The sequence below is a fragment of the Cryptomeria japonica genome, chromosome 1 (assembly GCF_030272615.1).
Source record: "Cryptomeria japonica chromosome 1, Sugi_1.0, whole genome shotgun sequence".
In the NCBI taxonomy this organism is placed as follows: domain Eukaryota; kingdom Viridiplantae; phylum Streptophyta; class Pinopsida; order Cupressales; family Cupressaceae; genus Cryptomeria; species Cryptomeria japonica.
The window spans coordinates 312,969,382-312,982,094 of NC_081405.1; the positions used below are offsets into that span (position 1 = coordinate 312,969,382).

General features: G+C 31.7%; 1 protein-coding gene across 1 annotated transcript; it reads right to left on the reverse strand.

The window, feature by feature from the left end:
• Positions 1-11,878: 11,878 nt before the first annotated feature.
• Positions 11,879-12,415, reverse strand: LOC131857378 (uncharacterized). Its single transcript, XM_059209859.1, has one exon. The coding sequence runs from the start codon at positions 12,413-12,415 to the stop codon at positions 11,879-11,881; it is 537 nt and encodes a 178-aa protein (XP_059065842.1).
• Positions 12,416-12,713: the final 298 nt, after the last annotated feature.

The following is a 12,713-nucleotide window of genomic DNA, read 5'->3' on the forward strand; positions in this document are numbered from 1 at the left end:
AATAGCTGAACCTTACCAGCTTGGCTAAGAAGTTCACCCTTCCAACTTGCTAACTTCTTATGAAATTTGCCCACCAAAGCTCCCCAGAAAGTATCAGGAGGATCTCGGCATAAGGGGAGCCCTGAATAGGAAGCAGAAAGACTCCCCAATTGACACCCCAAAATATTACTTATGTTTATCTTTCTTCTCTCTGGAGTATTAATGAAGTAAACAAAACTTTTAGACCAATTAATAAGTTGCCTAGTAGCTAACCCATAACTGTCCAATGCTTTCTTTAAACTCCTTGAATCCTACACTAAAGCCTTACCCATAATTATAGAATCATCCACAAACTGCTGATGGGAGAAAACTTCATCCGCTGAAGATGGTTTCAATCCACAAAACTCCCCCTTCTCAACCAACTTTCCAATGCATCTTCCCAGACATTCCACCATGATAATAAAAATAACCAAAGATACAGGATCTCCCTATCTGAGTCCCCTTGAGGGCTTGAAAAAAGGGGAAGGAGACCCATTAATTAAGATAGAAAAAGAAGCTGAAGAGACTAATTTCCTAATAAGACTAATACTTCTAGAACAAAAACCAAAAGCCGAAAGAACTTTCATCATTAAATCCCAGTCCACTCTATCGTAGGCTTTAGATAAGTCAATCTTTAGAAGAAAGCCTTCTTTTTTAGCACTAGAAAAAGAATGAATGTTTTCATGGACCGAAATTATCAAATCCAAGATTTGTCTTCCAGGGACAAAACCCCTTTGCTGAGGAGAAATGATAGAAAAAAGTAGCTTCAGGATTCTAGAAGTTAGAACCTTAGAGGTGATCTTGTATAGAGAGTTGCAAAGGCTTATAGGTCTGAATAGATGCATGGAACCGAATCCCATCTTTTTGGGGATAAGAGCAATAAAAGTGCCATTTATCTCTTTCAAAATTCTTATAGCACCAAATAACTCTTTCATAGCTCTGGAAACATCATCTCCAACAATATGCCAATACATTTGAAAAAAGAACATGGGAAAACCATCTGGGCTCGATGCCTTGTTACCTTCAAAGGAGTTGACAACTTTCATAATCTCATCATTGGAAGGGATATCAGGTAGGTAAGAGTTCTGATTTGCCTCCAAGATAGTTGGAATACAGTCCATAAGGTTCTTTTGAGATTGCAGATCCAAATCCTGACCCTTAGCAAGGAGGTTGGAGAAAAACTCCATGGCAACTTTTCTCATAGATTTTTCTTCTTCAACAATTCTACCATAAACTTTAATCTGTGATATTCTATTGATGGCCTTATGTTTTAAAGTGGACATATGAAAGTATTTAGTGTTTCTGTCCCCTTCCTTCAACCAAAAATTTCTTGACCTTTGTTTCCAGAAAGTTTCTTCTTTTGCTATTATGTCATGATATCTCATAAGAATTTCATCTTCAACATCTCTTGAAGTATTAGTATATCCATTATTCTGAATCTCACACTAAATATCTTTTAGATCTGAAATAATAGTGACTTTCGAAGCAAAGATTTTCTCGAAGCATTCCTTATTCCACCTTTTAACATTTTCTTTCACAAACTTCAACTTTTTGACCACTTTATACATAGCATTACTTTCAATTCTGACCTGTCACCATTCCTTGATTTTGCTTTCCATATCTGAGTGTTTAGTCCACATTCTCTCAAATCTATAAGGGAAGTGTCTTCTTCTATTCTTAGCATCAGCCGTGAAGGATATAAGATAGTGATCCAATCCTGCCCTTATGTGAGTAGATAAAGAACAAAAGTAAAGATTAAACCAATCTAGAGAGATAAGAGCTCTATCAAGTCTGACCTAAATTAAGTCCTCACCACTCCTTCTATTAGTCTAGGTGTATTTAACTCCTTTCAAATCCAGGTCATGGAAAGCATTATTATTGATGAAGTCGATTAAATCCAATCTACTATCCAGATTGGTTTGGCTTCCCTCCCTTTTTCTCATTTTCCTTCAAAGGGGTATTGAAGTCCCCCATAATAATCTAGCTATCTTCGGCAAACCTACTTCTTAACAAGGTTAATTTTTTGCCAAAAATCACTTCTTTCAGTCTTAGTGTTAGGAGCATACACATTAGTTAAGACCCATGATGTGCTTTCTTTCAAATTCTTAAATATGATACAAGCCAGGTTGTTTTCCTGAGTCAACACTTCTCCCTCTATAGTGTTTTTATTCCAGAAAGTAACAATACCTCCCAAGGATCCTTCTGAACTACCACCACTAACTCCTCCATTACTAAACATTTTCAATCCTTCTACCTTTTCCTTTGACATTTTGGTTTCTTGAATCAAAAAAATATCCAGGTTTTTGTCTCTAATCATACATTTTATTAAATCATGTTTGTGAGGATTATTCAATCCTCGAATATTCCAAGAGATGATTGTGTGTTTGTGTATGTGTACATGTCAAATTTATTTAACTTATTAACCACTAAAAAAAATCAACCATTTACATGTTCAAAACTAATATATTATTAAACATTAAAAAAAAGTAAAGCTAAAATATTATTAAGAATTAAAAAAATAAACAACTAAAAAACAAATAAACTATACAAATTTTCTACGAAAAAAAAAAAAAGTAATATTTTACTATGAATACATTTAAAAAACAAAAAAAATTAAAAAATACTTACCTTCGAAATGCTTCCGGTTGGATCCCTACCCTTATGCTCTCCTCGCCCACTACTCAATAAGCCCCTCAGTGCCAAATGAGGGGTTACAACTATTTTGTAGCTTATATAGGGCAAGGGTGTTCACCCAAAACCCTTCCGTCTGGAACCCTGTTGCCACGCCAGCACTTTGTAGTTGCCACATTGGTCCAACTGGAAGTGTTCTAGCCAAATCCTTTCCAGTCGGAACCCTTTTGATTAGATCTCTCAGGTTATCCTCAAGTGCAACACAGATCCATACTTTCCCCCTAGTATTAGAAGAGTCCAAATACATCTAAGAGAATAGAAGAAAAGAGTTTAGAGCAATAAATGTGGCCGGTGGAGTAGATATGCTACCAAGGCAAGTGAGATTAAATATTCATAGTTGGAAGTCCATGTCCGCCAACACTCCCCCTTAATCTTCACTTCCATGTATGTCTACGATTCCAATTCCTTCTCAGAGATGCTCAAAAATAGTCTTTGCTAGCGGCTTTGTGAAAATGTCTACTAGTTGTTTGTTGGACCTGCAAAACTCAAGATGTATGTCACTATTGTTCAGCAATTCTTGAATAAAATGATATCTTGTATTCACAATAAATTTTCACAGGTTCTTCTTGTGTATGTCTCAAGTCTGAAAGTATTCTTCTCATCCATACTGCTTGGCAAGTTGCTGATATGGCTGCAACATATTCCACTTTAGCTAATGAGAGTGCCACAATTGGTTGTTTCTTTGATGCCCAAGAGATAGCACCCAATCTTAGATGGAGAATATACCCTGAAGTGATTTTTCTATCATCCATACTACCTCCCCAATCACTATCAATATATCCAATAAATTTGTAATCATCTATAGATGTATAAAGAATTCCAAAGTTCTTTGTTCCAGCTATGTACCTTAAAACTTTTTTTCCAACTTTCCAATGTGATTACTTTAGTTTGTTCATGAATATAGAAATGAGACTAATCCCATACATAATATCTGATCTTGTGGTAGTTAGATACATGAGTCTATCAACTAATCTTTTATATAACGTTGCATTAACACTAGGACTTTTGTCATCCTTGCTAAGTTCTAAACCCAAAGCAATGGGTGTAGGGGCTAGATTCACATTTGTCATCTTAAATCTTTTGAAAAAATAATTAGCATACTTGCTTTAACATATAAAAATGCCTTGATAATTTTGACTTACCTTTATCCCAAGAAAATATTTCATGAGCCCCAAATCGGTCATATCAAATTCTCTTTCCATGGTTGCCTTGAATGAGTTAATTGACATATTACCTATGAATATCAAATCATCTACATACAAACAAACTATCAAGATTTATCCTTCATCATTCACTTTTACATACAAAGTTGGTTCATTACCACACTTGCTAAACCCATTCTTCACAAAATACGAGTCTATCTTGTTGTACCAAGCTCTAGGAGCTTACTTCAAATCATATAGGGTCTTTTTCAGTTTGTATTGTTGAATTGGTTGAAGGAACCAAAATACTGAGATGGGGGGGGGGGGGGCGGTGGGTGAATAAGTATTCTCACAAATTTTGAAACTTTCTCCAAATTTAAACCTTTTGCTGAAATATCAAACTCATCATTTATACTCAACACCTAAAACAACAAATATCGAATAATCATAAAACACAACCACAAAGGAAACACTAGAATTTATACGTGGAAAAACTAAATTAGAAAAACCATGAAGAGTCTTAACTCTCAAGATAATATAACTAGTTATATAATGTTTTACATAATGGTGGCTCAATGTTGGGTGCCTCAATGCTAGATTACAAGAACGACTAACTACCGAAATGCTCACTGCAAAAATTACAAAATTGACTTACTACTGGAATAATCACTACACCAAGTAAGAATGAATTGAAAAGGATTACATCTCTGAATGCATGAGATCAGTTCCATGATAAAGGTTAGATCACAATACACAAACCTTACACCAGATTTGGTGAAAGATCTTTCTACCACTTTCCTCAAGTACTTGCAACAAGTCCGGTAAAGGACTAAGTTGCAATACTGCAATACAATTTCACTCTAATTTTGCACCAAATTATTTCACTATCTGCAACTTTATACTTCACATTGTTGCTACCTACTCACTCACACACATGCATTTTCCACACAGACTCACTTACTTCAACACACATCACATGCTTCTCTCTCTCTATATATATACCGGAGGGCTCATACACCAGGATAATGTAGCAGCCTACATTACCCAATAAATTCTTGAACACAAATGTGAAAAATGAGTTGGCCTCCATAAGATCTTTACACACTTAATTTTGCATAGTTCTTTTACCGATGCATATGCTTTTGATGGGACAAGGTCATCCGAACCCATAAATACTGACTCATTATCACAAAAATCAAACATGACATCTCCAAAACTCCAAAATATAGACTCCACACATACCAAGAATATCGAACCAAGAGACATGAAGAGATACACCTGAAATAACCAAAATAGCTGATACTGAGATGTGTAACTATTACTAGGACTAATGTAAGCTTCATTCAAAATTTCAGAGATAGGGATCTTTCGGAAGTCATTCCATTATATCAAATCCATCTTACTGCATCACATCTCATGCAACAATACAAGAAGTAACAATACCTTCTCATAACAAAACTGCACAAATCAATTGCATGCAACATCCAGACCAAACCGGATAATACGATTGGCAACAATGAACTGCATATTTTGTCTAGTCCAAACCAAATAACTGGTTTGACATCAATGACACTAATATTCACCTAATTCAAATAGTATCCCCCTTTGTCATTGATGGGAAAGCATATCCAAAACATATTTGCATATAACTCAACTCCCCCTAACTCATACATCTCCTCATATCCAAAATCTACATTCCTTTCTTCCCCTTTTGACATCAAATACAAATGATGTCTTTGATGAAAAAGAAAAGAAAGATAAATAGAGCATATACACAATGTAAAAAGCTAAATACCAAACCAAATAGAACCTTTAGTTTCTCCTCTTCAGAAATATAAGCTTGTATTTCTCCTTCAGTTCCAAAAGAAGATCTTCCCAAGAATTTATGGCCAATTTAATGCTAATTGAAAGGTTCCGCATTCCACCAATAGATCAACAATATGGGAGAAACTATCAAGAGAAGATGGGTTCTTCTCATACTCAATAGGACTACCAAGCAATGCAGAAAAATGCTCCAACTTTTCCTCAACAATCTCTTTCAAATGAGCACCCCTTCAAATTGAAAAGAGTTTATTCTTTTCCTCTGCTCACCATCCTTATCTTCCAGAAAATCAAAATATTTTAATAAAGCACTCAACTCATCTTCAATAGCATTAGTTTTGGCTTTGTTCTTCACTGCAACTATTGGCCAAGACATACAGTACCTATAGACTCTGCTAGTACTTTGAATATAGTCTCTCAATTCCTCAATACACATTGATAGAGATTTTTGCACATCAACACATTCATTCAATAGATTCTACACAACAATTCCTTTTTCCTCTGATACTCCATCCTCAATAGATTGCTCAGATAACTTCTCCTTAATAATTTTATTTAGAGATTCCAAAAGCAAATTACTAATATACTAAATGCTCATGTTGTTCCGGATCAAGTGATTCAATGAAACATCTTCAATTCTATATGACTCAATCAAGGTCAACCACATCTTGCCAATTTTCTTGATTTCGTTAGAGCTACCAACCAACTCCAACAAATTTGATTCATCATCAAATTCTTTATCTTCTACAACCGACTCTCCTTTAGCTACAGGGGACTCAAGATTCTCAGTTATAACAATGTCTCTCTCATACAAATCCTTCTTGCTTTTCTTTGTCTCCAAAATTCTCATAGAAATAGACTATCTTCTTTACCTTTTTTCGAAGGAAGAACCTCTAGAACCAGAAAAATGGGATCATGAGATAAAACACCATATGTCTAGAAAGGATTTGAAATATGTATTACAATCTTCCTCTTTGCTATCTAGAGTGTTCAAATATATGAATATCTGCCTTGTAGTTGGGACACTGTATTCCCATATAACATTCTCTTTTTTCAGAAAGGAGCCCAGATGATATATAATCAAACATACAAGCAATGAACCAAACCGGAAAGGATAATTTGACACTTTTGACATCTTGATATTTTCAAGAAATAATTCTCTCAACAATTCCCACAAGTTGAATGATTTTTTTCCATTACAATTAGGGTGAAGTCACAATAATGGTTCCCACTTTTTGGCCAACTTTGACACTTAGATGAACATTTTGAAAAAAAATTCACTTTCTAGCAGCTATAACTTTTAAACCGCTAAGAATTTGAAGATGATGTAAACTAGTGATTTGTAACATCTTGTTTGAAGATTCTAAATATATTTTTTCAATTTTTTTGAAGAAAATTGTCTTGATTTTTCCATCTCCCTCAAAAAGTAGTTTTTTATAGAAAAAAACATTTTTTAAGAGTGATGTGCATCTCGAAATGCATAATTTTTTTTCTATAAATGATAAAACCTCAATTATTTCAAATTTTGGTTTGTAAAATCAATACCCAGTGCATGCATTTGGTTTGATAGTGATATGTTGAATATTTTTCATTTTATTAAGTTTTGAAGTCAGACTAATTATAATTTAGACATAGGTTTACGTTTGAACACATAACTTGTTCTATATATATCAAAATTTAATTTTTTTTGTTAGAAAGAAGACATCAATAGCTAGTGCATAGATATTTTTTAGATTTTTTTTGAATTAGCTTACTATTTTTCCCAATGCATTGATCAGAGAAGTTCATGTTCAGTGAAAATCCTATATTTAGTAAAATTTTAAAAACAAGATCATAATGAACCCACAATGCAATAAAATTATAGTCATTGGAAAGATTTCTTCGAGGACTACCATCCTAAATTTTGGGTTGTCAATATTCTCTCATATGAGGCTTGAACCAAAGGTTTGAAGGCTAAAATTTATCAGGAGTTTGAACATATTAGGGGAGAGATGCCTAGGAAAGGGGTTCAAATGAACACCCCTTCAAGTGAAGGGGGTTCAAACGAACCCCCCCCAGTTCATTTGAACCCATGTTTGTATGAACATGGAAGGCACAAACAACCACATAACCAATGTGTTCATACAAACATGCCTTTTTTTGATGGTCGACGTTCATATGAACCTCGAGCAACGTAATTTTTTTTTTTTTTTTACAATTAACAATCTCATATAAATAGATATGTTTTATTTCAGTTTTTCAAACACAAATTATCAAAGTAATTCACATTGTTTGGTGAAAGAAGACATTTGAAGGTCATTTAAAGTGCAACAATTTTAAGACAATTGAAGATATTTGAAGACATTTGAAGGTTTTTTGAAGGTCATTTAAAGGACACAGGGAACAAGATCTAGAAGGATATAACACAACAATAACTGGAAACCAAAGACTTCATTATACTCAAGAAAATAAACAAGCCTTCCATCCATTCTATATATACAAGATGGGAAATAAACACAAAGATCTCATGATTGCACACACTTAATCCATAGACACTAAGAATACAATGTTTTCATAATATTAAATTGCATAAGAAGGAATTCAAACCACCAACTTGGAAATGAAGAAATGGACAAGACAAGTTTGCAGAAGAGAAGACACAACCAAGACAAATCCACAATTAGCCTATCCTTCCAATCAAATTACAATTTCAGTCTAAAACCAAAAGCCAAATCTCTAGACTTTGAGAATTCGGAGGAAAAATCCATACTCCAAATTAAAAATCCATTTTTAAAACATCAAGAATTCCTTAGCAAAAATAATCCCATGGTAAAATTCAAACTCCATATTTAAAATTAACCCCCAAAATCATAGCTCATTGCAACTAAAATCAAAATAATGATAAATAATAGTAAACTTACCAACCATTCACACAAATTGAGATAAGATATTATAAAATAATATTAATATCAAAATTATAACTCCCAAAGCCAATGGTAAAAGAGGGTAGGCAAATAAATAATAAAACAAATAAGTAAAAGGGGTAAAAATTTGATTAAACCAAAGCAACCAATTAAATAGATAACAAAATAAACCAATAACCAATAAATTAAATAAATCAAATGCACAAATAATATAATTACCCAATTAAATATAGTCCCACAAAATAACATTAATATTTTATAAACTCTCAATTATTAAATATATTTATATTAAGTATCAAAACCAACCATTAATTTAATTTAATATTAATAAACTATATTAACCAATTAATAAATAATTTAATTAATAATCCACAACTCCACAAAGTATCCTGACACATGACTAAAATATAATACCATATACACCTAGGAAAACAACTCTAGCCATGACACCAACGCTAACAAGGTACCAACTAAGCCTAGAGTGTGATAAGCCCTCATGTTACCTCCGACCAACTTTCCATTGGTAATAGAGACATGCTCAAACCTGTGAAACCAGTTGGAGTCGATATGTAGTACCTGCATTCCTACACAACACCATCATCAAAGACCACCTCACATCCAATATAAATATGAAATATGGTTAGCACATAGCATCATATCATCATACCATCATGAGAAGATATAAACCTCAACATGTATATTTAAGAATGCATAAAAATAGCCAAACATATGTCTATCACCATAATAGTCCCTAATGTATCATCATCCACATAAACTATAATGTATCAACTACCAATATGAAATGTCAAGCATCTAAAGTGTAAATAAAATGGTAAGCATTCATCAAAAGCATCATAAAGAGTCTAAACTAAGTCCATAATTCTATCGATGCACCAAAAAAAAGATGAATTAGGGAGGGGAACTACACATTAAATGTAAAAGTTAGAAAAAAAGGACAAAGAAGGTGGAGAAAAAAAAATGGTTTCCTTTACACATTGATTTACCTTAGAAAATTTAAATAGGATATAACAATCAAATATCATTATATAATATTGAAAAATGATGCCAATATATTGTAGAAATATATGATGGCTACACTAACGTTATTTTGAATAATTGTTATCTATAATTTTTGTAAAATTTTATGTTTTGAAGTTTCAAATTATAATTATATTGTAATGGAATTTCTATAATTTCAAATGTACTTTTTCTTTTGTATTTTTAAGCTATACTAAACTTTAATTGTATTATTCCTTTTGAAATAATTTAGCTTAATCTACCATATGCATATTTGGTAACATCTACTAAATAAATTAGCAATATTAAAGTTATTAAATTTATTTAAGTAAAATTATTAAACTTAGTAAATTTATTAAAGTTCTATTATTAAATTTAATAAATTCAATAAAGGATTAAGTCATTAAAGTTGGCATTTTAATTAAAATTAAGTTATTAATGTTACTAATGTTATTTAAAAATAAAAATTATTATTAAATTAAACATTACTAAATTTTACTTAATATTTTAATACCAACACTAGTTTTAATTTTACATCTAATAAAAATCATGTGAGAAACAAATATTGTTAAATTATAAACCAAATCATAGATCAAAGTGAATCATGACCCTAATCATAATTGATATTTAACCCTAACACTAATCATAAAACAACTTGATCCCTAATCCTAATTATAAACCAAATTGGACCCTAAACCTAATCATAAACCAATCTAAACCCAAACCCTAAAAAAATCCAATCTAAAATACTCCCTCATTGAACCTTAACATAACACTAAATGGAATGGAACCATAGCTAACACTATATAAATTTGAATCCTAACTTTAAACATAATTACAAACTATTTTTTTTTAAATGCTATCCCTTAACCCAGTTCCACACTAAACCAAACTAAACATTAACACAAAGCTAAACACTAAACCAAATTTTATTATAATCCTAACACAATATAAAATTGAATCTAAATATTGAACATAATATAACACTAAATCAAATTGAACTCTAGTCCTTAAACCAAACAATAAACAAAAATGAACTATAACTAAAACATAAATTCAATGTCTCAAACCAAATTGTACTATAACCCTAAACCATATATTAAACCCTATAGTAAACACAATTTAACATTAACATAAATTGAACCTTCATCCTAACATTAACTCATATTTAAACCTCACCCTAAGTCAAATTGATCACTAATGGTAAAACTAAATGAATGAACATAATACAACATTAAACCGAATCATACATGTAATTTTAGATTTAGTGTTAGGGATAACTTAAAATTATGATTTCATTAGAATATAGAGTTAGGAGTAAAATTAAATTAATCTTATAACCCGTACGCCTAGGTGAGTTAGCTTGAGCGGTGGTTTTGCGACTGAAAAAAAAAAAAAAAATCTTATGAATCAATTAGGTTCAAATATGATTAGAATTTGATTAAAGTTTTGATAATTTAATAACTTAATTTATTTAATTTTAGAACTTAATTCATTATCTAATTTCATGAAATTGAAAACTTTGTAATATGTAGTTACATTCTAGTACACAAAACACTATGTGAATAAATTGTATCCAATGTGTGATAAGTGTGAAAAAAAATGCGATCCTTCCATTTTCAAGACTCCCACCATTATGATATGGACATGGTCATGTTCTCATTAAACATAAAATGTAGTCTCCAACAAAAACTTCTTTCATGTGTTCAGTTTTCTATTATTTATCACATTTTGACATCATATTGAAAATATAGATACTTTACAGTCTAGATTATATTAATATAAATTATAACAATATTATGTGTAATTCTTGCATTGCATATCAAAAATTATTTTGTAAACAATTAGATATTAAAAATAATTAAATAAAACAATTGAATATTTATAAAAAATTAAAGTTAAAATATTTCATCTATAAGAAATAAATATTTCTTCAAATATCAATATATTATTTCTTAAATAATTAACTTACAGATTACAAAAAAAATTATCCAAAATAAACTAAATAATAGTCCTTCATCAAGAATCCATATTAACATATTTGCTGAATAAACAAACTTTTTCTTTAACTTACGATAATAAAAGATAATCATTAATTAGCTTTAATATAAGTATTTCAAAGCCTCAAATTAGAGAGTAAACAAAGCTCACATAAATACGCTCTTCGATTTGGGACGTCCATCCAAAACCATCTAAAGTTTTCGGAAACCTAATTGTGATCTAACCAGAATAAAAAATAATTCAAACAAATGTCTAAAAATTGATGAGGTTGTAGTTAAAAGACTCTTAAATCTCATCCCCAATTTTATACTCAATGGTAGAAAAATGGTGAATGCCATACTCTCCAAGGGAAAGATCATCATAACGAAGGTCCCTGGGATACGTTATCTGCATCCTGCCAGGATCAAACCCTCCTTCCCTGCTAACCCTAACCTTAACATTGCCAAGCCTGTCTGAGCTGCCCACTTGGAGAAGAGAAAGAGGACCGTTTAACTGCTTAACAAAAATAATGCTAAGTGAAAGTTCAAGGGCTGAGCCGCCCATAATGTCGTAATCAACCAGTTTACGATATGTATTGTGCAATTGCTTCCCACAAAACATCAATTTTTGAAGAACACAAGGGATGCCTTCCATATCTTCAATTTTCTCCATCACATCCTTCACACTATCACAACTGCCGAACCCAACTGTAATGACTTTCCCAGCGGCGAACTTTCCGAAAATCTCCTCATAATACTGAGTTTTGTCCTGCTCAATAAAATTATGCAGCCTCAGTATTAACCTTTCGTTTGGGACAAACCTCACAATGGTTTGTGTGTCCATGATTGCTTGCGTTTTCTGAAATGTAATCTGCGCAATAATTAGAATAAAAGTTATAATGTAGATCTAATTAATCGCATAAGAATGAAGATTAACAAATAATAATATCGACCAAATACAATTTAATTAGATTATGGATTATCATCTTCAAAACTGCTTGAGTTCTCATATTCAAGGAGTATAGGAGGCAAAGTATAAATTGCAAGTTCTTGTTTACAAATTAAAAGAAAGAAATGAAAAATTCTTCAATGAATGATTTCACGATTTAGATTCAGGTAAGAGAATGCAATATGAAGGCACA

Excerpts from the sequence above, each read along its gene's own strand:
- LOC131857378 (XM_059209859.1), bottom strand. The coding sequence starts at position 12,415 with ATGGACACACAAACCATTGTGAGGTTTGTCCCAAACGAAAGGTTAATA.